Below are 25992 nucleotides of genomic sequence, written 5' to 3' on the forward strand. Positions count from 1 at the left end.
AATTTTTTGTACGTTGCACAAATTTTAACTTTGATAAACATCTTAATATATTTGAGTGCTAGAAAATATTCAAAATAATTACAACATTTTAGTATTTTTTAGGGAAAAAACGTGTGCTATAGTATACAATTTTTTTGTGATTTTTATTGATTCTTCAAAAGTTAGTAAAATAATTTTTAGATTAACAAATTACTGACTATTTATGAATAAACATATTCTATAATATATATTTTAGTGTTAGTAACATTAAAATTTGTTGCTCAAATTTCCAGTGACATCAATAACAATCTCAAATACCTCAAGAACATCCTTAACTTGAATATTTGCTTAAAGACCCATTTTGGATCCATTTAACAAAGAATATTTCTTGATTTTTCCTCTTGCTCCAATGCAATAACCATATTTAATCCATTGATTTCACACCTCTCTACCTGAAATCAAGAAAGAAATCATCATTTTAAGTGTGAGTAAAAAAGTTCAATCGAACTCGAAAAATATATACGAACGCTCGAATGATGCTACTAATGTATATTCCGATTCAACCAATACGGAACTTATGTTCCGTGATTCCGTCTTCAAGTGAGCACATAACAACAATCAACGGAAAGTCGGAAACATTCTTATTTAGATCATAATTTCATGATCAAACAAGTATATATACATAATAGCTATCCAACAATGTGATGAAGAACAGAAAGAAATTAACAAACAAGAAGCAAGAAAACCTCTTCATCAATGCCTTCTTTGTTCACACAATTCAAGAAAGACGAAATGTACACAAACGCGAACAAGAACCGAAAACCCGAGAGAATGCATATTCGATTTGAACCCTTACTCTGTATTCTCCAATCTGTATATCTTTACTAAAATCAAGAACCTAATCCAACATATTTTTTGCTTGATTCCCCCTAAAATTTTAGGTCTACAATTTGAAAAAATTCAATGAAAATCTACAAATTTCAATTTCTAAAAAAAAAAAAAAACAGTTTTATGTACAAGAAGAACCCAGAAAATGAATGAAAGAAACTCATTGGTTCATTCGTCGTCGTTTCGTTGGGAAGCGCTCCGCCAGAACCCAGCCCCATAAAACCGGTCCCACATCTCGTTGTCCCAGTCAACGGCGTCGTTTTGCCCACTACAATCGTCGTCTTCGGTCGATTCCTCGTCGCCGTATAATCCGAACGAATTAGTTTTCCGGTGATTCTCCTCCACCTCCGACGAGGAGTGCTTCCTCTTCTTCCTCAACAGCCTGTTCCTCTTCTTCTTCCTCCACAGGCCCACCGGGAGGCGATACACGGCGAGGATTAAGAGGTGCATCATCCCGCACGGACAGCAGCAGCACACCGCCGCGCACTCTCCCGCCGTCTCCCCCATCCTGCTCCCCCGGCGACCCCCTCCCCCGTTTTTCGCGGCGAACCGCTGATTCGGTGACGTCAGCAGCGGCTGCATCCGCGCCGCCGCCGCCGCCGTTGACTCCACGGCGGTCTTTCCCGACATTGAAGGCGGCCCCAAATTACTGTACATAATCAGTAAAACCAAATTTTATCTTGAGAGAAGAAAAATCTTTTGAATCCTCAGTTATCAAATCCTTTTGGATCGAGAAAACTGAACAGATAAGAGAGAGAGAGGAGAGAGATTCCGAAAATGGAGGATAAATATTTTGAAGATTTTTTTCAGGCGAAAACGGCTTCATTTATATATATGATAAATATTAATATTAATATTATTATTATATTAATTAATAAGTAATACGTATGAAAGGAATTTATGTGTTAAAATTACTTGTTACGACTTCCGCGTTGAATTAATCAAATTGACACTAACGAAAAAACATGTTTTCATTTTTTTAATGGAATTTGCTACAAAATTTTCGTTAATTAAAAATTAATTAATTTTATTCAAACTTGTACGTTACATTAATAATTCAAAAACTTAGCCTAATATTATTTTGATAAAACTTTGAATTAGTATAGCCATCAACTAATGATGGTTGACGTGGAAAGACGAGTGGGGGTGAAGAAAATTAGTGGTAAACACGTCTTCTAATTAATCCAAATGTCATCAAATTAATGGTTGTTTACTAAACTTTTGGAACTTTTTTACCTTCTAGATTATATAATAATTATTTTGAGGAAATAAGGTTGTTGGGTTAGAATCCGAGTGGGATTAGACTAGTTAAGCACTTTGGTTAAATATATATATACTCCCTCCGTCCCAATTTAAATGACGTTTTGGGTTGTTATACACATATTAAGAAAATCAATAAATGTGTATAGATTATAGTGAAAAGCATATGAAAATACTAATATATCCTTAACATTAATTATTTTACAACTAACAAATTAGGAGTGACAAAGGGTAAAACTAAAAATAATGCAATTAATGATGCATTGAAAATTTAAAATGACAAATAATTTGGGACAAAAAAAACTCTCTAAAAAGACATATAATATGGGACAGAGGGAGTATATATTAATAAAAGGATTGAAAAGTTGAAATGTAGGAGTGAGGTGGGAGTGGAGAAAGTAAATTTCGACTGTCAGTAACAATAAGTCAGAAGTGACAAATGACATGTGACCATCAAATACGATAGAGACGGCCTGTCAATAATACTTTTTGCACCTTTGACCGACCTCCTCTCTATGCTCTTTTTGTCTATTTCTAATTTAATACCTCAAAACAGTTTCAAAACTAGAAGGTTCTTCTCCTCGATATAAGTTGAAAACAAATATATGGCAAATTAAAGTCACTTGAATAATTACAATTACCTTCTTCAATTATAAATCTTCTTACATGTTCATCCTCGCAATGTTAAATTTAGTGAAGTATTCTTCTATTTATACTCGTTTTATCTCAGTCGTCTCTCTTGACTTGTAAACGTCGGATTGTGGTATATCAAAAAGTGCATTTTTTTGCAAAACATGTACAGATTAAAGAACATTTCATAGAAGCTAGAAGATTATGTTTAACTTGACACATAAGGATAGACCTGTAAAAAGATTTATAGTTGAATGGGGGTTAATTGTAATTATCCAAACATGAGGGACCTAATTGTAATTATCCAAACATGAGGGGACTAATCATAATTATCAGAACATGAGGGACTAATCATAATTATCAGAACATGAGGGGACTAATTGTACATAAAGAATTTTTTTCATATTTTATTTCATTTTTAAATGTGGAATGGGTATAAGTCATTTATCAAATAAAATGACGTAGTCCAAAACGAATGAATGCCTGGATTCTATACTTATCCGAATCAAGGTCATATAACGATAGCGTGAATCGTTATGCATAGATCATTAAGACATTCTAAATTTAGAAATAATTTTGAGTGATTAAGTAAATCAAATTAATATACAGCAAGAAAAAATATTAGCTAAGATAGTTTTTGGAAACGATAACTAACAATGTTGAAGCAAGGAGTTCAATTTGGCAACCGACAGTTGCGCGCTACGAAGATCTTCCTCCATTTTATCAGACACAAAGCTTGAGCTGCAAGGCATGAATTCCACCAACTCGGTTTTTCTCTTCATCGCTTCGGCTTTTGCTACTCGTAAATCATCGATTTTTCGCAACTCATTTGCCAATTCCTCTTCCATGTTTTTCGCCTCTTCGTCCTTCAACTCTGCTGCGAAAAAGCTCTGGTGGTACTCGATAATCACACTCTCGATTTCGTGTTTTCCGTTTTCTTGAACTTCCAAAAGCATTTCTTTCTCCTTTACGATACTGTGAAGCTTGCGTTGCAATTCTCCTTCGGACAGGGATTCTTTTTGAACCTCCATTTCGAGCACCTGTATCTCACTGTCTATCTTGCTCAATTTTCCTGTCAAAAGTTCAACTTCCTTCCTCACATTTCGCAGGTTCTCTTTTCCAAGTTTTATTTGATTTTGTAGTTTCGTTTTCTCTTCCTCGGACTTCAGCAACTCAGTAGCTGTGCTGCTCTTTTGCCAATTCCTTTGTGAGAGTTCACCGGTAGTTCTATCGACATTGTCTATTGCAAAGAGTACTCGATCGCTTTCCAGTTTCTTGTTTTCGTCCTCCACTTTTGATTTCAAGTTTTCCAGGCAGTTTTTCATTTCTGTTTCTGTTTGTCTGAACTTCAAAAGGGAATCCATCACTTGTTTCTTGGAGAAGTGAAGATGGGCCAGCTCATCTTTCCTTTGGGTTAGATTCTGCGAAGAAGCAGTCAATCTTGATTTTGCTCGAGCCTCACGGTTTTCGAAATATTGCAGTGAAGTACAAAGGCTAGTCAAGGAGTGTTTTACAGCGAACAATTTATTGTTAGCCACATCTTTTCTGTCGTGAAGCTCTGAAGAAAGGGATTTCAGAAGTGCACACTCCTCGTGTTTTGCCTGAACACCGCTTTCCAGTTTGCAAATTTCTACAGAAAGCGCATCGATCTCAGCCATTAATCTCTCAAGTGAACAGAAAGCGCTCATTGTCTTTGCAGAGTAAGAAAGGTTTTCTTGTGCTTCAACAAGTTTCGTTCTTAGAGTATCGAGATCCTTAAACACATCCAAAGGTAGAGTGCCAGATGATTTTTCTTCCATTTCCATATTTGTTATCACGGACCGATTCACATGATTGTCCTCGTCACAATCATTATGTGTACCTGGTCCATTAAGTCCCAGCAGATGAATACTCCCTATGAACTCGCTACTTTCTTTTTCAGACATGTCACTCATCACAACTTCCAAATGCGAATTAACGGAAGATTGAGCATCAGTATCCTGCACATGCACATCATACAAGTTCGTTTCCTCCAATAAACTCTCACTAATAGTTGCTGGATAGCCCTCTTCTAAACCAAGAGCATTGTCGTCATTCCGTAAATAAGGCGCAAGAGAACCCATTGCCTTCCTTCCCGATTCATCATCAACGGAAATAGAAGCTTCACCGAACCTAAGACATAGGCCTTCATCAATTTCAACAAGCTTTTCTGGAGAGCTGAAATCTTCTTTGGTACCTACATTTCTGCGTTGACCAGAAGCAATAACTCTTTTGTATTCGTCCCTCTCTTGCATGGCCTTCTCATACAGACTCAATAACTTGTCGTTTTCTTCATGCATTTCGGTTAGTTGATGTTTGAGACTCTCAAACTCTCTTTCCATCTCTAATTCCTTCTCTGCAGATACTTCCGAAAGGTGAGAATTGTGATCTTCAAATGAGTTTTCCTGAGGAATCACAGAAACATCACAGCTCATTTTACTGCTGTCTGCTTCGGCCCTCTCATATAATTCAATGAGTTTGTTATTATCCTCAATTAAGACTTTGAGTTTCCTTCTCAATTCATCATTTTCTTTTGACAATAAAATTGCACACTCGTGTGCTTCCGCTTCTCTTTGGCTTGCAGTTGCAATAGCATCAACCATAGTTTTAATTTCTGTTTGATCACTTTGTCCAATACTGGGACTATGATCATTTATCAGAGAGGGAACGTTAGTTTGTGGATTCTGCGCTTGTGCAGCCATAACTTCTTTGGCCAATCGCTCTGCCTCGAGTTCTTTTGCCAAGTCATTAACGTGCCTGCAAAATGTTCGACGGGGAAGGCTAAAATATTCAGGAAGATAACTGGATTATTAGATTTAGTTTTCACACACATTTCAAGAATTTTAAATATCTCATGTAACTTCTAGCATGGAAAGAAGATAAATCGTAATTAAAGAGCATAATAATGATGGCAAACAATCTATCATTGAACTAAATAAAATGGTAACACCTGCAGATACTGGAAATATAGGCGAAACTCAATCTTGAATTACCTTTCTAGCTTTTCTTTTTCATTAGTACAGAATTCAAGTTTCTTCTGAAGTGAGTCAAGCTCTGATTGGCTCTGAATGGCCTATGAAATAAAAAATGCAACTCATTCAGCGCAAAGAAGGTAGAAGTAATCCAAACAAATAAACGACATACTATGGGTTCAGTTAAACCCTGAATTTTTTTTTACTTTTTTTTTTGAGAATAAAGAAGATATACCTGTATGCGGAGGAACTCATTCTCCGCATTCATTGATGTGCGCCAAGGTGATGAAGATTCCTGCAGTAAAATGCAAAATAGGTTAGTTAATGCTCTGACTTCCAAAGAAGTCGAACAAGATGGAAGGTGAATAGATAATCTCTGCTAGAATCTCAATATCTGATCAACTGTGCTGCAGTTGATGAGCTCTATAACAACAGATATGACTACTCAGGTTTTAAAAGTTTCCTTACAGGGTAGCAATTAGAATGCATAGAGTAGAAGAAAAACAATACATTTATAAAGATTAAAAGAGCAAACAGGAAAATATTATTTCTGAGGCTCAAACCTAATTTATCCTGGTGAAAATATATCCCTCAATATGAACACTTGGCCTTATTTTTACCAAGAATCTGCCAATTTTATTTTACAGCTTTTTTGTATGAATAATGGCTTTACATTGATGTAGATAAAATGACATTATTTATTCTTTTATTACCTGATTGGAATTCAGAAAATAATCGTCACTTTCAATATCCATTGTGATATTATGACTCCCTTTCTGTTGAATCGGAAAGAAAATATTTAGCATCAACCATCAGTAAAGCAATAAATTTAGTTAGTAGGAAAGAAAAGAACACATACTTTAGCAGGATCAGATTCATGCATGAGTTTCCAATCCAGAGCTTCTAGCAACTGCAGAACACAGTAAATTTGAGAGAACAAAAATGTGGTCATAAGGAACACAGATAGCAAATATTGGCAGACAATATAAGCTTGTTGGTCATCTTTTTAGCAACCCAGAACATATAAAAAATTCACTATTCCTTTTAGCATATCAAAGGATCCAACAATAAACAATTTCAAAGAACAGAATGTTCACCTTGTTTTCTAATATCAATATTTGCTCAGTCATCCTTTCTCGTTCACCTTCCTCACAAAATGACTTCAGCCTGAATTGTTGAATAAATTCATTAGCAAATCAATATTATCAAAAATAAAGTCAAAGCGGTATAAATGACATATGTAAAGAATCACAAAACAAACCAGAACACAATAAAGTTGCTGCTTAAGTTATAACTTATAAAGAAACTTAGAGAGCAACTGCTTCAGGATAGAACCAGAAACACGGCTAGCGAGGTTATTTACTTCCAATTCCTGATTAATCTACGTGAATTTAATGCTGTAGGAGAAAATGATGGAGTAGCACGTGTTATTACCAAATAGGCCACGTTCCCTCCAATTTAACTCGGGCCAGACCTGACCAACTGAAACCTAAAATGCTGACAGCGTAAATAATTCATTTATCCAACCACCCCAGTTAGCCTGATGATCTACTATGTGCACAAAATCAGGCTATTAGGACTGGTCAAATCTCAAAAATCCATTCAAGCCAGGATTTTTGGGTCGAGATAGCATTGCATAATGCATATTGGTTTGTGGACAGTCAAGAATTACCATCTAGTTCCTCAATTCTGAGGTTGGATCATCAACTAATCGATGAGAGATCAATGCAATGCTGTAATTAAATATGATGTCAAACGAGAAAAAATAGAATTGCTATTAAGTGGAAAGGAACCAATTCGAAACAGAAACACATGCCTTCTGATCTCCTCTTTCAGTCGTAAGTTCTCCATTGCAAATCTTGTAACCTCCTGGTTGCGGTCTACATGAGCACGCAGTACTTCAATTTCCTTTAAATACTCTTCCTTTTCTTTAAGCAAGTGAATCTCAGCAGACATCTTTCCAGAAGCAACGGCTTCGAGCCTCTTTATTCCTGCTTCTCGAAATCTTAAGCGCATCTTCAAGCCTTGAATCTCATCTTCTCTATGTTTAGCCTGACACATATACAGTAAACTATTTAAAAGTAATTCACAAGACAGTATGGAAATTCTCCATTTGCTTAACACCTCATGCTGTAAGGGACAGTTCAATTTCAAAAGTAACTATTATCAATATCTGTAGGATCGGGTCCAACTTATTTCTACTCTTAAGTTCTCTTTCCACCACATCGCCTTACCTACAGGCAAAATTACTGCGTCTATTATTTCATTTTTCACGTCACAAAATGATCTAGACGTGCTCAGTGCTCTAAAAATCTCAATTAAAGCAAAATTATATAGCGTTCATATGGTATCCACAAAAGAAAAGAGACTTAAAAGACCAGTAATGTGTATTCACAGAAACAGTAAAGCGTCCGCAGTAAGCAAAATTATATAAACACGCCCAAAGTTCCAAATCTCTCAATTACAGCATGAGAAAATATCTTTACATGGTGATTTCATCTGAAAATAGACTTCATTGGCAAGTAATTGTGTCAGAGCAAAAGCATACTTCAGTTTTCAAGAGATAAATTTTGCCTACTTCCACAAGTATTCAGTTCACTTATTCATACATCTGGAAGGAAACTGAAACTCACTGTAATTAGATTTCACATACCAGTTGCAGAGCTGCCTGATTCTCTGCAGTTAATGCCTGTATAGCAGTGTCTTTATCCTTTTCCCTCCGGAATGCGCCGACAAGCGCAACTTCATACTCTTTTTTTGGAAGCTAAAACAAGTACACTAATTAAGAACTTAATATCATGCAAAATACTTTGATTTATCATGTGGTGAAGATCCATTGACATACATGTGACATCTTTTTTCCAGACATAAGTGGAGTGGAAAAACCACGAAGTCCATCCAACTTAAATGATCCCGGAGATACTGGAAAGGCCAGTGATAAAATATCACTATCGTTGCTTTCAACTCCTCCAGTGACTAGAGACCGCAAATGAGATACTTCTTTCTACATGGCATTAAAAAAATGATCAATAACAACAATTGGCTTCAGTGGTAACTCTAATAAGAAAAAGAAGTATATTAGCTCAAACAATTACAAACATTCATTTTTATTGCAAGTCTGCAACAAAAAGACAAATCTGCTATTTCTCCGAAAAGAAAATAGGGTAGTAAGTTTGGATTAAATTCTTGTTAGTGGAATAATAATAAGATAGTTAAGTATGGTGTTGAAATATTTGTTGATATAATATAAATTCACTTTCAAAACGAGAAAAAGTGATATCATACACAAGTCAACACAAGACTCCCTTTATCCAGAACTATTAACAATAAATATCAAATTGGAAACTCGTCATATGCAGTTATGAAATTAATTAAGTGCAACAAATTCATTGACTGGCATGACGACTCAAAACCATTGACAATGACATCACATTTCTTAAACAAATTTAGTTACAGCAATATCGAACCGACAGCTCATAGGATGCCATAAGTTCCTGGTCTATTTAGTGTACTAGCTTACTATGGCAGAGTTAAAGCAGCTAAAATGAACTGTGATGTCACCTCAAAGTATTGGTAAGGAACCCTAATCAATATGCAGTTCATTATTGTTTATAGTTAAACAATAACCACTATTTACCAATTTTGTTAGTTAATTTACTGTTTCTTTGGATAGAGGACCAATGTTGAATTATGTTATGATGCTTGAGAACAATGAAGGCATGAACATCAACTTCGCACTTAGAAATGCAACTCAAGTAAAATTGAGAGGAAAACTGAGACGAATGCACTAGCTTTGGTCAATAAATTGATCCATATCTATATGAAATAATTTGCTTAATATAGCTCACAGCTACCAGTATTAAGTTTGTTTGCAGTTGATACCTTGAGATTTTGGTTCTCAATCCTCAGAGCCAGCACATCTCCAGAAGCATCTTCGTTAACAATAGCCTAGTAAAGAAACAGTCTAAGAATAAGGAACAGAATAAATAGCAGTTTGAAGCCAGCAACTACCACATAAATGATGAGCACTGAAACTATCTACAAAGTAAAAGATTCTGTGAGCAGTAAAAGAGCTAATGGATAAAGACTCACAATGAACCGAGAATGCTACTTACATGATTTTTTATGAATTTGGCACGTTGAGCAAACTTTAATGTACTCAAAGTCTCTAGCGAGCAGCTGCAAGGGCATGGAGTATTTTTACAGACATTTCATGCAATAACTTAATGCAAAGAATAGATAGTTTCAGAAACATGCAATGAATAAGCTATAAGCTTTATTTGACAATAGCCATTATAGTTCCCTTCTCCAGCAGAGAGTGATTTATGCAGTAGTTCATAGAGGAATACTGACCTAGTAGAGGGGCTAACGTTCGCAATGATAATTGTTTTGGCATTTCCACCCAATGAATCCTGCAGAAAGATCACTCAGAAATCACGAAATGGCTCCTCAATATTGCACATCATGAAAATAATTCAAGTTTTCTCCAAATCCATTTACATAATACATTGATTCTCTAACCTACTGTTACTTGTGAAATAATTATCCTGAGATATATGAAAGAACATATGCAACAACAACCCGTGAAGCCTGAGATACATTTTTATCGTAATCTAAGCCAGAATCATTCACCTGAAGCAAAAATGTGAGCTTCGAGTCTCTGTAAGGAACGTGGAGTGACTTCCCATTGGATACACTCACAAGGTTCATTATCACAAGTCTGCATACCAGAATAAATGTTAAAATTCCACAATGCAAACAGGAGATTAGGGCGAAACGAGATATTTCAACTTAAAATCGAGCACAAAAAATAGGAGCACACCCTAATGTAGAAAGAGACTTGTTGATGTTGGTAGCTTCCTTCAAACGCTCACCTTCTGCTCCAGAGCTCTTCTGCCTGAATTTGTAGGACAAAAAATGTAGAAACATTCATAATTATTTTTTAAGCAAAATCGAGGTTTTCATCTGAAAATGTGAACTTCCATTTTGATTTACCAACCGCAAATTTTACTTTACCTTTCGGATCCAGCTAAATCTACAAGGTTAAGACGGGCAAACCGATGATGAGTAACACCTTGTGATTCCCACTGAAAAAAGGACCACGTGTACGGTTCAGGTTGGACTATGACGGTCAGAGTTAATCTATGGTAGGAACAATTGTTTGCAAGCAAGAAGAATTATTATTTACCTTACTCTCTATGATGCATGTGAACACACTATGAGAACGACTACTGGCATGATTCATGTTAGTTGAAGCTACCTTTCTGTTGGCTGCACCCTGAAAACATGACATCACCAACAATGTAACAAACTTTATAATTAGCAATAAACAGTAGAGATGAGCAAATGAGGGGGAAAAGAATGATATGTTAACTAGGCGAGGTTGACATAGAAAAATATGAAGTAGTTCTTGCACAATAAGGGAAGTAACAAACCTGAATAAGTTGTTGGATCACGTCTCGAGCACTTGTGACTTCTACCTCAGTGAGATTTTCAACATAAACACCTTTCTTACTGTCTTCTCTGATCTGTAAAGAGACAACTAATTAGAGTCATTTCAGAAAGCAGAAGCCATAGAACTTGGTAATAAGGCTGTTTTCATCATTTTAGAAAAATGAACCAGGAGGATGTCCACTAGGATGTTATTCGTGGCAAAATAATGAATAAAAATAATTCAACAAAGAAATGGCCCTTCTCCTTCAGCATAAACAAATTATTCACAAAAAGTGCACATGTTGCCAATTTTATAGCAAAAAATTTTTCCAATAAGAATGACAGCTTAAGATAAGCCATTAACAGGTATATTTCCTCTTAAAACATACTGTAGTTAGTGATGCAGGGGTTTAGAGAGAGTTCACGTGAAACAAATTATGAGAAATCGTTAAACACTGAACAGTCAGTACCTGTAAATTGACGGATGAGGGATCCAAAAGGTCAAGAATCTGTTCATTATAGATTTCTAAGAAAGAACATCTACAAGTAAATTTCAGTTTTTCTTCTCTTCGTGCATCCTTGTCCTGTAACACAAAAACGGCACCACAAAAATCAGTAAATGACAAGTAAATGTAGACTGGTCTTGTGAAATTATTACAAGTTCTTTAAGAGAACAACATTAATTACAATATGCACTGAACTTCCGGAATACATGAAAAAGGGTACCGAACGTTGAAATTTGTGTAAAATTGGCACTTGAACCCCAGAACTCTATTTACCATCATGCAAGTTTTGAAGTAAACACCAATTCTACAATGAAAACTGGGGCTCCAACAGTTGACTTCTACACGAAAATGATTTCACAATCCAAAATATTTTCATCGATTTTCGGATATAAGACAGTAATGATAGAACTTCAGAACTAATTCAAGATGAATCATGTACTCATAATATACCTTCTGAATTCTGGAGAATAAGTACTCGAAGACTCTAGGTGTCATCCCGCAATTAACACTGTGTCTCCTAGCACCACCCTCGATGTCGCCAAGCATCGTGTGAGTTTTCCCACTTCCAGTCTACGAAGAAAAAAGAATCATGGGCTTGAAATTATACAGTAATTGATGTTATGGAAAGGTTCAAGTGATGGATAAAAATGTAACTTCCTATTATCTGAATTCAAAAGGAAAATAAAATGGTTAGCTCACCTGGCCATATGCAAACATGCAGCTGTTATAGCCTTCCATGCAATTCTCTACCAAGCGCACCCCAGCAACTTTAAATAACATTTCCTGTAAGTAATGCAAAAAGTATATTATGACCTAAAGATAAATTCGTTATCAAAGAATTTATATTAAAAGATGAGATAATTACCTGGCTAACATTCTCATCTGCCACAAGGTCAAAGGTAAATCTTGATTCTGGGTGCCCGTTCCACGTAATAGACTGGGAACTATCTTGCTTAACACATCTATTATTCCCTTGGGTTGATAACTCGGAGCTACTCAAAGGACGTAACCGAATAATAACCTATATATTTCCAAACCAATAGTCGAAAATTGAAACATTAAACAATGCTTTCACAGTTATCGTTTGCAATTACTAAAATTAGACATGGTGGCAACAGATGGCAGTACGTACAATATCACATGAAATGCAGTATCATGTCATAAGCTCATATCATTTCATTTTAAACTCAATATCTAAAACCTAGACATAGTTAACATGAAATAGTTAGGTTCCAGCCATTAATTCAGTGATATCTACTCAAATTATGTATTTCAAGTAACAAGATGTAGATCTATAAAATCTACAACTGACATGAAATGCACACTCTAAAACCAATTCACATGCTATTCCTTCTTTCGGTGTGACATACACCCAGTAATACATATCACAAAACACTGATTTGACATCTGCATTTAAGAGCTTCAAACCCTAGTAGGCTATCTTACTCTCACAATTTTCACAACCCATACGCAATGAAATATATTACCTACAAGCCGTACTGAAAATACAAAATAGAAAAGAAAAAAAATTTATATACCTGAACATTATGCTCTTTCCAGAAGGAAGGGTCTTCCTGGAACTCGAAGCTTCGAGCGGTGGAGATATCCGGCGAGCTCGAGCGCTTCATCTGAGAAGACGGCGGCTCCGGTTGCTGGTTCTGATGGTACCCAAATCTGCTTCTGCTAGATTCCGTCGCCGGTTCAGAAATGCTGGAAATTAACGGCATTTTGAAGGATTGGAACAAAATTTGGGGAATTCCTGGTATGTTTCTCCAGTAGAGAAGATTCTACGGTATGGGTTTGATGAACAGAGATTTGGGGTTTTGGGTTGGGGGGGGTGTTTGTCGGTTTGGGTTGTGAGAGGAGAAGACCGTTCAGAGATTTGAAATTTTGAATTGGGACGGAGGAGTGTAGAGCTGAGATTGAGGTGTGAAATCTCAATCTTGCCCTTCGCTTTTGAAATAACTATGCTTGGCCCTTTTTCAAATGTTCCCTCTCAAATGTAAAATTTTGTTTGTGAGCTAATTTATTAGTTTTCGAACACTTTTGGCGAAAAAAAAAAATCGAGATTTCTTTTTTCGTTCATACATAATTTAATTGTTATATTAATTAAGGGGCGTGCAGCGTGCTACTAAAAGTTACTAAATCATACACATAAAAAAAAAAAAAAAAAAAGAGTAATTTTCTGTCTACACTCTATTTCCTCTAACTTCTCTAGACTTTCAAGTTAACAAATTAAAAAAATAATTGAATCAAAAGAGAAAAATCTTAACTCCCCACTCTCAAAATTCCACACACACCCCGCATCTGCCATAGACAGTCCATGGCAAGAGCACTTTCTTCCTTGATCGACAGACGATGACCCAATCTCACCGACGACCACTACGAACGGCGACCCAACTCCACCGGCACCACACAACTTCTTCACCAAAATTTGTTTTCCCCAAAAATCACTGTAACATAAAAAATCGATGCTAATTCGAACATAAAATAAAATTAATTGGTAAATAGAATGATTATTTTGTATGTAGAAAAAAATTGTGAAGATTTACCGCTGTCTAGCATGTCCTTCTACTTAACTTCAGTATCATTGTCGACTCTACTCCCGATGATAATTACAATGACGGTAAGCGTCTTACTATATATATCAACACATGTCCTCTTAACTCAATTTAATTTGTATTAATTAGCTTTAGTTATTATTCAATTTAAAAAAAAAAAAAAAAAAAAAAAAGTGTTGGTATGCAAGACACTGATGATAAAATTTGGGCCAAATCCATCAACTACAATAAAATTTGGGCCAAAATCCATAATCTGGGTTAATGGGCGGCCCAAATAGATTCACCAGTCCATGGTCAGTTTTTTTGCTGCAGATATTGATAGCCTTATTATATAAAAAATAATTTTATGCAATATTATTTTATTTTACTTAATTATAAAATCATTTCCTAAAAATGAAAATTGCAAAATTATATTATCCAGATAAACCGATTATAAAATAAAAAGAATTAATTCCGGTTTCATAAGCAAAATGGATGGTGAAAATCAACCGATTATACATCAATACACTCACTGAAACAAAATTATCAAATTCTGTCGATTTCAATTAAAAAAAGAAAATTTTGGAACAAGATTTTCATTTCAAATTGAAGAAAATCCGATTTCTGATTCTTTTAATTTTCTTTAATCGAAATTAGAATCAATACATATGAGATTTCGATTTTCGATATGAAAATAAATAATTTCAATATTTGGCAAGTTTTTCCATTTACCTTCTTTCTTGACAGGTATGCATCTGCATAAATACACTTGGTGCAACAAATGTATTTACCCTCTCTCTCTCTCTACATTTACACAAACAATACACTCAAAATAAAAGATCATACATCATCAAATAAAAAAATAAATAAATAAAGACCATTACTAATTTCCATCACCAAATTGAAAAAAAACAAATTGTTTTTTCAACTCTCCTTCCCAAACAATTTCATCAAACTTAACCTAAAAATCAAATCCAAGAAAAAAAAATTCAAAAATCTCCCCCCTTTCACCACCTTTTTCTCCCCCACCATTTTTCCCTTCTTCGTTTCTCTGCACTCAATCAATCAAATTCAACTCTGCAACTAACGAAATCAGGAACCCTAATTCCTTCACCCCATCAAATCAATTTCTCCATTCTCTCTTCTCTATTCGTACGCACACGCGCGCACACACACAAACACACAGATAGAGAGAGGTACACACATGTCAGATTTCACAGAGAGAGCAATGCCCGTGCACCCGTCATGAATTAGTGGAAAAATCACTTTATTCATTCACGCACCGAAATTTATCACCTTTTTCCCCACTTTTTTTTGGGGGGTTTGGTGCAGCTTTACTTCGATGTTTAGATACAACAGGTTCAGTGAGGTTTGCCGGCATTGACTGCAGTTACTATAGAACCTGCTTCAATTGAATAGCTAAGCAATGTCGGAAGACATGATTCTGCATTTCGCTTCCAATTCTTCGAACCAATCGGATCAATCCTCAAAGATTGCGAAACTCGAGGCTAGATTGGTGGGCAAGCCTTCATCTGCAGTTGTCACGCAGCCCCAAGTCCAGGCGCAGCTGAATTCATGGTCTACCCCTGCCAAGTTTGGAGGGAATCCCGATAGTCTGCCCGATTCTCTGCTTGATAGTGATGATTCTGATGATGATGATGTGAGTATTCGAATTTTGATGCTTGTTGTTCAGTATTTGAATTTTGGTCTTTTCATATTTCATTGTACCATTACATTCAGCTAACTGAATCGATGCAATTAACTAGCTACCATATCTTTCATGCTTATATAGTTGATTAAAAATCCGTGATTATTGATGCTTAAGGTGCATTTTTATCTAATAGAATTTTTTTTATAATTATATCTGTATTTGTGGTGAATGGTTAATAATTAATATAATGAATTATGCTAATGGGTTCTTACCTGAGAGATTATATAGTTGTATAGAAGTTGGGTTTTCTCATTATGCTTAGTGCTTATCAAGTTTCACTTTCAGTATAAGAAGTTTCATCCATGAGGAGTGTGGACTCGAGATTTTGTACTTATGTTAAATGAGTTACCACAAATGTAGAAGGTAATGACGCTGATGTTTCTGATGCATTTAATTTAGGAAGTGGTTTTAAAGATAATGGCTTCAATGGTCATGATGGATACTAACTCTAGTATTGTGACCAACTTAACTCGACCTTTTCTCTTGGAAAGAGTATTTGTTTGTTGAGTATGTTATTTCCAGATACGATTTATATGGATCGATAATTCTTGAAGACATGCGGATAAAATAATTCTTGTGTATTATGAATAGGACTTTTCAGTTACATTTCCAAAATGTACCCATCGGTGTTTCTTTAACCTAAAAGTCAAATGACGATGTACTAGCATTTTGGAGCTAGCTTTTGAGTTTCGAAAAATACTAATTGGATCTTAGCTTCTGTTGTAAACACTATGGCAGCAACGCTGCAGGGGCTATATAAAAATAACTAGCTATACCTGTGTTTGCCAACGAAAACGTGTTGGATAGACTTGGAATGGAGTTGCAAGAACAGATGGCATGCAACAGCTGTGTCATGTTCAACTGCAGTCATGGCTGATCTCTGGAGTGCCAAGGCAACAAAAACATATTAACTAACACTTGCTTACACTTATTCACCTGTTATTCTATATAACTGTTGGGCATGTTTTCTTCCTATTGACTAGGTTTTTGCCTTTTACTTTAGAAATATGTCTTTTTTTGTGATTGAAACATAAGTTATGTCAATTTTATTTACTATGTTTTCAAAGTCCTTCATCTGTTCTCAAGAAAACCCATCACACATCACACACTGAGAGACTGTTAAAGCATTTAGAATTTTCTGTTTCGGTTTGGTGTTTCACGCCTTCCTCCAAACAAAGATACATACAATTTATATTAAATAAAAATCCTTAAATAGACTGAGCATGAGGTGTATCCATTTGATGTGCATTTGTGAAATTGAATACAAGATGATCATTTTGTAATGGACTTTCTGTGGTGCCACCTAAAAGACACATTTCTAGTTAGAAAACTAGATATGATAATCTCTAAGGAGAAACTCAAGTCATAATTTGGGCAACAATTTTATCTGCATATGCATATATGCAAAGTCTAAAACTTGTTAGTCATGTTTTATTTCTTTAATAAATCACCAAGAGCAGACCGAGCTAAAAAAATTTGCTTCGTCTTTATTATTATCTCAATTGTATGCTCTTCTAGACATCATTTCTATATTCAAAGTCATACCTGTTTTGGCTAGACTTGATTTGCGGGCATAGGAGACAACATTGAAACAACACAGTTGTCATTTTCTTTAGAAAATTTGCGCAAATTCTTAATGAGAATATGAAAGAAAAATTATGCTATCTTGTGAACCTGTTACATCTATTGAAGCATATAAAAATAATAGTGTATTACTAACGTAAACCTCTCTAACCGTCGAGTTTGATCTGGTTTTTCCTTTTTAACACCTTTCTAACTGAAACCAAAAAAAATGTGTTTCATTATACAAAGTTCATCCTCACTATAGCAGCGATCTTATACATGACTCTTGCACCGCCTTCTCATATCGGGGCCCATTAGTAATTTGTTCTCAATCTTGTTGAGAGGTTCTTACAGCAACATTTCTCTATCCCATCCATTTTATGTAGGAAACTGGCACTCTACATTACCTAATTTGCTCTTCTACTTACCTTATCCGTATTCAGAGAGATTAATTAGTACGCATCTCTTTTGAACATGCATTGCATTTATTCCATCTTTCTCATTTTGACTTTCTATGGTCACGTGGCAGAATGGAGGAGCTTTTCTCATACAAGCAAACACTCAAAAACGACGTAAAGTGGAAGAAGGTTGCAGCGCTACTTTAGTCGAACATGTTGAGGTACAGTTTCCTTTTCCTGTTGCCATGATTTTCTGCTGAACTATTTTCTCTTTCTTTTTTTTTTTTTTAAAAATAAAAAATTCTTACTGCCTATTCCGTTTCTTCATTTTAGGATAGTAATTTTTCAGGGAATATACACCTGTCAGCAACTGATGCTAGGCAAAAGACCGTAGAAGCTGTAGACTCGAACAAGGTAGGTGCTGAAGTAAATAAAAGAAAACAAGGACGTGGTAGGGCTAATTCTGGTTCAGGTAGAGGCCGTGGTCGAGTTACTGACCAGGCAAGAAATCAGACGATTTCTCCATCAAATGGTCTGGTCGAAAATTCACATCATAAGGTATGTCCATCGTGCATTTATGGTAGTTGAATTTTTTTAATAAGTTATACAGCTGCCTATTTTGCTTGACTTTCCAATGAATCATTTGCTATAAATAGTTTCATTTTAGTTATGAAGGTTTTGAAATTGAGGAGATATTTACCATTTCCCAAGCATATACATCATCTATTGATGAATAAAATGTGAGCGTTATGGAGGAATTGTAAGTAGATTTAGCTTACCTGAATTGTTGAAAAAGGGTATGATTCATGAAATTGTAGTCGGACAATTTATTGGATTTATCAGTGATGTCTTGATATTGCTAATTGCTAATTAATGGAAAATTGATGCATTGGGTTACTCCTCTTCTTTTGCTGAGTATGCAGGATGAGTTCTTTAAAGAGCAGCTGAGGCAGGATGGCCACTCTTCAACAGAGGTATAATTTGTGTTAATTTCTACCCTTAAATTTTTATACTCAAATTTGAAATTCAACCTAGATTTTTCAGTTTTGCTAACGTAGTTTCTTTATTATTTGCAATATTTGCAACCGTATCATATGTACAGCTAGTCAGCTATTAATTTGGTAACGTTGCCTATTTTTTTATAAATGATAATAGGATGAAGTGACTTCCTTGCGTACAAAGGTTGCAATACTGGAGGAAGAGCTGAAAAAATCGCACGAAGAGGCCTCTGATTATCGTAATGAGTGTGAGCGCCTTGAAAAGGTATTACTGGTGTTTTCTCCTTTTTATTTGGAGTTTCCGATGTAAAAAAGTTCAAAAATTATGCCTATTATGTTCTCTCTGCTGGTTATATCAGCATATTAAGTTACTTTTTTCTTTTACTGCAGAAACCCGTATTCATTTATTTGTATGTATTTTCTTACTTGAACAGGAGCTTAAGGATTTCAAAGATTATGAGCAGCAGATGAAGCCAAAGGTTTATGTTCTCTCTAGTCTGCCTCCCTTCAACCTCTGATTCTCATCAGTTTGTTTTGGTTTTTTCTTTTTTTTTTTTGGCTTTTTTCCTTTCTTGGAGGCGGTTTCATTCACAATTTACACTAAAGAGAAAAATAAAGCGAAAGATTAAGTTTAACAGTCAACAATCATGATTTGTGCAAGACCTGACTGTTATTCTTGACATATACGGATTAACTCTTAGCTGATGACCTTTATATGTTGACTTTCCTTTACAAGTAAATACTTGCTGTTTGCTGCAGAGAATAAAAGTGATATCTGACTTATTGATATCTGTATCAAAAGCTGAGAGACACGAGGCGAGGATGAAAGTACGCCAAGATTCCTTGAGACTTGGCAATGTGGGGGTGGTCAGGTATTTCAATAATTTTAATTTTAACCGAGGCATCCTTTTTCAGAAGCAAACAAACTGGGTTGAATCTGACAACATTTTATTAACTCTAGTCGTTCTCTCGTTTTAAATAGTTTCATTGAAGCTCACCTGATGAGTTTTATTCACTGAAGAAAGACATACCACTTTCATCCAATATACTATTTATATGTAGTAGGTTGATGCATTATTCGTCAAACTGGGATCTTGATAGTCATTTTAAGCGAACATCTATTTTGGGATTGAATTTGATAACCAGCTTTTAGGTAGAGAGAAAAATAGATCCCTGATTGTTTGAATGAATGAAACACTGTCATCAAAAGAATGAAGAAACTACTAGTTCTCTCTTGATTGGCGCTTGCATAAAGGCATGCTTGTGAATTAGCTGAACTTTATTATTTTATGCAATGAGTCTTTAGTATCTCTTTAATTCGTTGTCTCTTATCATGTTCATCCCCTTACATTTTGTTATTCAATGAATTGATAGAGCTGGGACAATCATATCCGAAGCATGGGAGGATGGGCAAACACTAAAGGATCTCAATGCTAACCTTGTATGCTCTTTCCTGTCTTGATTTGTTTTTATTGTTTTATTAACTCATATTTACTAAAACAATTTTGCTTGCATGGTGTATACCTAATCAATATTTTTCTGTTCAGAGGAGATTGTTGGACAATAAGGAGGCCATTGAGAGGCAGAGGAAATCTCTGAAGAAACGCCAGCCTGGTAAATGCTTTCATTACATCTTCACAAATCTCGACTGTTTGATGCCATTTGTCCTTATTACTGTGAGAACTTACAGCATGATGATCTATTGCAGATAAAGGCGACACAAGTGAAACCGAGGATGGGTTTCAAGAAGAAGATGTTCTCATTCAGGATGAAATATTTAAGTCCCGTCTGGCTAGCATCAAGCGTGTAAAGTTTCTTTATCCTTGTACTTCCTTCTCATTGGTTGTTTCGTTATTTCATACGCTGTACCTGAATTGTCTTTAGGAGGAGGAAACAGTAATGCGTGAAAGAGAGCGCTATGAATTGGAGAAAGGAAAACTTATACGTGAAATGAAACGTTTAAGAGATGAGGATGGCTCTCGTTTCAACAATTTTCAGATACTGAATCATCGTTATGCCCTCTTAAACCTTCTTGGCAAAGGAGGATTTAGTGAGGTTTATAAGGTCAGGGCCCCTTTTTTTTCTTTTTTTTTTTTTCCTTTTTAACATTCCAAAGAAACTTAGTGATAGATAGTGAAAGATGTTGGCAGGCTTTTGACTTGGTGGAACATAGATATGTTGCCTGTAAGCTTCATGGTCTGAACGCGCAGTGGAGTGAAGATAAGAAGCAAAGCTATATACGACATGCAATCAGGGAATACAACATTCACAAGACTCTGGTTCATCACCATATAGTTCGGCTTTGGGACATTTTTGAGATTGATCAAAACACATTCTGCACTGTCCTGGAATATTGCAGCGGTATGATTATTCACACAATTGCAGTTCTTAAATTCCTTAGTTATATCATCAATTTAAAAAAAAAAAGTCTCGTGTAAGAGAATATGATGAAGGTAATTCAAAGTTTTTGTTTAAATTCTAGGCAAGGATCTCGATGCAGTTCTTAAAGCAACACCTTCACTGCCAGAGAGAGAAGCTAGGATCGTTATTGTCCAGATATTTCAAGGCCTTGTTTACCTTAATAAAAGATCACAAAAAATTATTCATTACGATTTGAAGCCTGGAAATGTTCTATTCGATGACTTGGGTATTGCTAAAGTCACAGACTTTGGCCTCAGCAAGATTGTGGAGGATGATGTCGGATCCCAAGGCATGGAACTTACGTCTCAGGGCGCTGGAACTTATTGGTGAGCCTCGGCTATTCGCAGTTTATTACTCCAGCTGTCAAATAAACTTGATTTGTTATAACCGAGATTGAATAATTTCAGGTATTTGCCTCCTGAATGTTTTGAGCTAAGCAAGATACCTCTCATTTCCTCAAAGGTCAGTGTGCAAATTGGGAAATCGTAATTGTCTTTATCTTAACGAGTATGGAAATTCAACATTTAGTTTGTAGATTATTAAGGGTTTTTTCTTTTTTAATAAAAAAGGAATACACTAAGGTTTCTTTTGCATTGCTGGAAACAGGTTGATGTTTGGTCTGCGGGTATTTTATTGTACCAAATGCTGTTTGGAAAACGGCCATTTGGGCACAACCAAACTCAAGAGCGAATATTACGTGAAGATACGATTATCAAAGCTCGTAAAGTTGAATTTCCCTCAAGACCATCTGTATCAAATGAGGCAAAGGTAAAAAAAAAAAAAAAATTGTCTGAATTTTTTTTTCCGATATAAAACGTTTACTGTTTTAATATATCATTTCGTTTCTTCTTCCTAGCTTCTCAACTGCATTCAAAGAGTTTTAGAATTGTACTCATTTAGTTTACAGTCCTCAAACTCGAAGTTGAATATGTTACTCTATTGTCGTGATTTTCGGTTCATTTCAATGTAAATCACTTGCACCATTAATAACTTACACGATAATGTTTGAATTTCCGTGCAGGAATTTATTCGTCGGTGTCTAACATATAATCAAGCAGACAGACCTGATGTTTTAGCTATTGCTCAAGATCCATACCTAAACTATACAAAGAAATGATGATGAACTGGTCTATGTGCCAAGAAGACAACACTGTCATAATTTTCAAGGGTGGAATTTTTTGTATAGTGATAAAAAGCCTTGTGACTTTTGTTTATTACAAACCCTAAGGCGTTTCTTTTCAATTAATATTTGTTTCCTGTAAAACTTCATTTTGTATGAAAGAAGTACATGTTTTGAACTAAAGAAATCATGAAACAAGATATATCAGATTGTGATGCATCACAAACAACATTTTTGCAGACAATGAATACAAACTAGAGAACATTCAACGGCATTTCAAAGGTTCTGTTGAATTTGATACCACAAGAGAATCTCCGATCGGTCTCACCATTTTTTCACCAAATCCCATTTATGGTGGTGAAAAAATGGGTTCATCTCCCACCGATAGCACACCATTTTATTTTACTCCTCCACTATTTTTGGTGGAAAAATAGTGTTTTTGATCTCCAATGGATTTCACCAAAATTTAGACCAAATATTAAAATAATAATATTTCACCATTTCACCACTTATAGGAAATGAGATTTGGTTTGGCCTCCCATGGCATTTCACCATATATGCACAAAAAATGTAAACCTAATATTAATCGTAATTTTATAATATTTTATTTCATAAATATTAATTATAGATCCAACGCTAAGTAATAAATTTTCTTAACTATATAATTTACAAATTATGTTATCATTCTATTAAATGTCTATAAATATCTATAAATGTCTCGTCCTGTATTTCATCAATTAAAGTGTGTTTCATTAATAATTTTATTGTTGCTTATTATATTTTATTAATAGCAATTAGCGTATTAATTAAGTAAAGAAATGAACTAATAAACATTGATACCAACAAAATATGCAAATTAATTAAAAATAAGCATATTTATATTATTAGAATTAGTGTTTTGTTAATAATAACAAACGTATTTATATTTTAAAAACTAATTTAATAATTAATACCAATGTATTTACGATAAATATGCTAATAAGTTGGTAATCGGGGGCAATTAGTTAAAATCGTCATTTTATATGGTACTTAATAAAATGGTGTTAATTACGGCAAATCCTATTTTCACCTCTACATTTGGTAAGAAAAATAGGATTTGGTGGAAAAAATAGGAAAATGGTGGACCGGTGGGAGATGAAAATTCCTTCACCAAAAAATTTGGTGGAAAAATGGGATTTGAGTATTTGGTGATATGGGGTTGACCACGGTGGGAGGCTAAAACCAAATCTCAATAATTTTAGGTGTAATGGTGATATAGGAATTTCGGATGGAAGGCTAAAAACACCTAAATTAGATGAAAAAATGACGTTATGGCGTCCGGTCGGAGATGCTCTAAGGGTGGACATGTAAGAATATCTATAATTGGGGTAAGTAGTTGTAATTACCTAAACAAGATGGGCTTTTTCGCAATTTTAAAAGTATATCTATTTGCCGGTTCTGTTTGCTGTGAGTTTCTCTTCCCCTGTAACCTGTTCCCCCATTTGGGCCGTGTTAAGGTTTGCTGCAAACCTCTCGCCAGTCGCCAGTCACTGTGTGTGTGTGTGTGAGAGAGAGAGAGAGAGAGAGAGAGAGAGAGAGAGAGAGAGAGAGAGAGAGCTGAAATTCCTCGAAGAAATCAAAATGCACAGTCTGCGGCCTCAAATTCGCCGCCGACTCCACCTCCTCTTCTCCATTTCGCCGCCATTAACAACAAAAACAAGGTATTTCTCCTCAATCCCTCAACTCCAATCAGAACCCTCGCCCCCCTCCCAAAACGACGACGTAGAGACAGCCTTCCGCATAATCACAACCTCACCAAATCCACAATCCCTAAAACACTCCCTCCGAACATCCCAAATCCCCCTTTCCAACGCCCTAATCGACAGAGTTCTCAAAAGGGTCCGATTCTCACATTCGAACCCACTCTCCGCTCTGGAGTTCTACAAATTCACTTCCCAAACAAGAGAGTTTTTCCACACCCCTTTCTCCCTCGACACCATGCTCTACATCCTCGGCAGAAGCCGCAAATTCGAACAAACATGGGAGCTCTTGTCCGAAACCAAGCGAAAGGATCAATCTTTAATAACCCCGAGAACCGTGCAAGTTGTTTTAGCTCGTATAGCTAAAGTTTGCTCCGTCAAACAAACGGTCGAATCGTTTAAAAAGTTCAGAAGACTCGTTCCCGAGTTTGATGTTCACTGCTACAATGCATTGTTCAGGACTTTGGCTCAAGAAAAGAGCATGAGCGATGCTAGAAACGTGTACCATTCGTTGAAGCACGAGTTTAGGTCGAATTTACAGACGTTCAACATCTTGTTATCGGGTTGGAAATCGCCCGAAGAAGCTGAGCTGTTTTTCAACGAGATGAAAAACATGGGGGTTGAGCCGGATATCGTGTCGTATAATTGCTTGATCGATGTCTATTGTAAAGGTAGGGAGATGGTGAAAGCGTATGACGTAGTCAATAAAATGAGAGATGAAGGTATTGATTTGGATGTGATTACGTACACAACTTTAATCGGAGGGCTTGGATTGGCCGGCCAACCGGATAAGGCGAGGGATATTTTGAAGGAGATGAGAGAGTACGGTTGCTATCCAGACACTGCAGCTTATAATGCTACGATTAGGAATTTTTGCATCGCGAAAAGATTAAACGATGCTTATAATTTGATTGATGAGATGGTGGAGAAGGGTTTGAGCCCAAATGCCACGACTTATAATGTGATATTTCGATCTTTATTTTGGGCGAATGATTTGAAAAGTATGTGGAGTTTGTATTTGCGGATGAAGGGGACTAATTGTTTGCCCAACACGCAGTCGTGCATGTTCTTGATTCGGTTAATGAGGAGGCAAGAGAAGGTGGATATGGCGATTGAATTGTGGGAAGATATGATTGACAAGGGATTTGGTTCGTTAATTTTGGTTTCGGATGTTTTGTTCGATTTGCTTTGTGTTTTGGGGAAGTTGGATATGGCGGAGAGGTGTTTCTTGCAGATGGTGGAGAAAGGGCAGAAACCTAGTCATGTTTCGTTTAGGAGGATCAAGGTACTTATGGAGTTGGCCAATAGGAACGAGGCGCTTTCGAATTTGTCGGAGAAGATGAGTTCTTTTGGTTCGGTGAATCAGATTAGTCGGAGTTATGTTGATGAATTGGATAGACCGGTTTCTGATTTTGTCATTGTTCATAAAGGATAGGGGCAGATGGTGGCATCCTGTGTTATTGGTCAACTGGATTTCGTTCGTCGATGCTGACCAAAAAAAAAAAAAAAAAAAAAGAAAAAATCGTTGCGTAACTGATGAACGATGCGGATAATTGAAGCAGATATATAAAGAAGGCAACTCTCTGGATCGGTTGGCAAAAGTGGCTCATAATCATATAAAGATAGGCTGCATTGTGTAAACGAAGTGGATTTGCCACACAACATTAGGCACTTTTTATTTATGGATAGAATAGGCATTTGTAATTTTTCTTCTTCTAGGCCGACAAAGTTTTTAACGAGGTCTTTCTGTGTCTTCTTGCAATAAAGTATAATAGAAGATTTTTATTATTATTAATCAAGAAATAGTTCGTCTGAA

General features: G+C 35.7%; 4 protein-coding genes across 4 annotated transcripts; 2 read left to right on the forward strand and 2 right to left on the reverse strand.

Annotated features, from left to right (window-relative positions):
* Positions 1–597: 597 nt before the first annotated feature.
* Positions 598–1696, reverse strand: LOC105955905 (uncharacterized). Its single transcript, XM_012979712.2, has one exon. The coding sequence runs from the start codon at positions 1522–1524 to the stop codon at positions 1036–1038; it is 489 nt and encodes a 162-aa protein (XP_012835166.2). The 5' UTR covers positions 1525–1696; the 3' UTR covers positions 598–1035.
* Positions 1697–3320: 1624 nt separating this feature from the next.
* Positions 3321–13684, reverse strand: LOC105955945 (P-loop containing nucleoside triphosphate hydrolases superfamily protein). Its single transcript, XM_012979751.2, has 22 exons — positions 13225–13684; positions 12552–12707; positions 12386–12469; positions 12137–12256; positions 11651–11764; positions 11183–11275; positions 10936–11025; positions 10764–10834; positions 10570–10644; positions 10380–10467; positions 10101–10159; positions 9863–9926; positions 9630–9695; positions 8593–8751; positions 8401–8511; positions 7564–7799; positions 6845–6914; positions 6607–6657; positions 6461–6523; positions 5983–6042; positions 5769–5848; positions 3321–5532 (listed from the first exon to the last, which is right to left on the reverse strand). The coding sequence occupies exons 1-22, from the start codon at positions 13411–13413 to the stop codon at positions 3408–3410; spliced, it is 4224 nt and encodes a 1407-aa protein (XP_012835205.2). The 5' UTR covers positions 13414–13684; the 3' UTR covers positions 3321–3407.
* A 1310-nt stretch (positions 13685–14994) lies between these two features.
* TSL (Protein kinase superfamily protein) lies at positions 14995–22624 on the forward strand. The gene is made up of 16 exons (XM_012979752.2): positions 14995–15886; positions 18030–18119; positions 18232–18456; positions 18822–18872; positions 19054–19161; positions 19331–19375; positions 19656–19768; positions 20271–20337; positions 20444–20510; positions 20605–20702; positions 20781–20960; positions 21047–21257; positions 21379–21643; positions 21725–21779; positions 21924–22085; positions 22339–22624. Exons 1-16 carry the CDS (start codon positions 15653–15655, stop codon positions 22432–22434), a joined length of 2067 nt encoding a protein of 688 aa, XP_012835206.1. The 5' UTR covers positions 14995–15652; the 3' UTR covers positions 22435–22624.
* Positions 22625–23710: 1086 nt separating this feature from the next.
* Positions 23711–25992, forward strand: LOC105955947 (Pentatricopeptide repeat (PPR) superfamily protein). The gene has a single exon (XM_012979753.2). The coding sequence runs from the start codon at positions 24058–24060 to the stop codon at positions 25609–25611; it is 1554 nt and encodes a 517-aa protein (XP_012835207.2). The 5' UTR covers positions 23711–24057; the 3' UTR covers positions 25612–25992.

Source organism: Erythranthe guttata, chromosome 4, assembly GCF_056151865.1.
Source record: "Erythranthe guttata isolate IM_541 chromosome 4, IM_541, whole genome shotgun sequence".
NCBI lineage: Eukaryota > Viridiplantae > Streptophyta > Magnoliopsida > Lamiales > Phrymaceae > Erythranthe > Erythranthe guttata.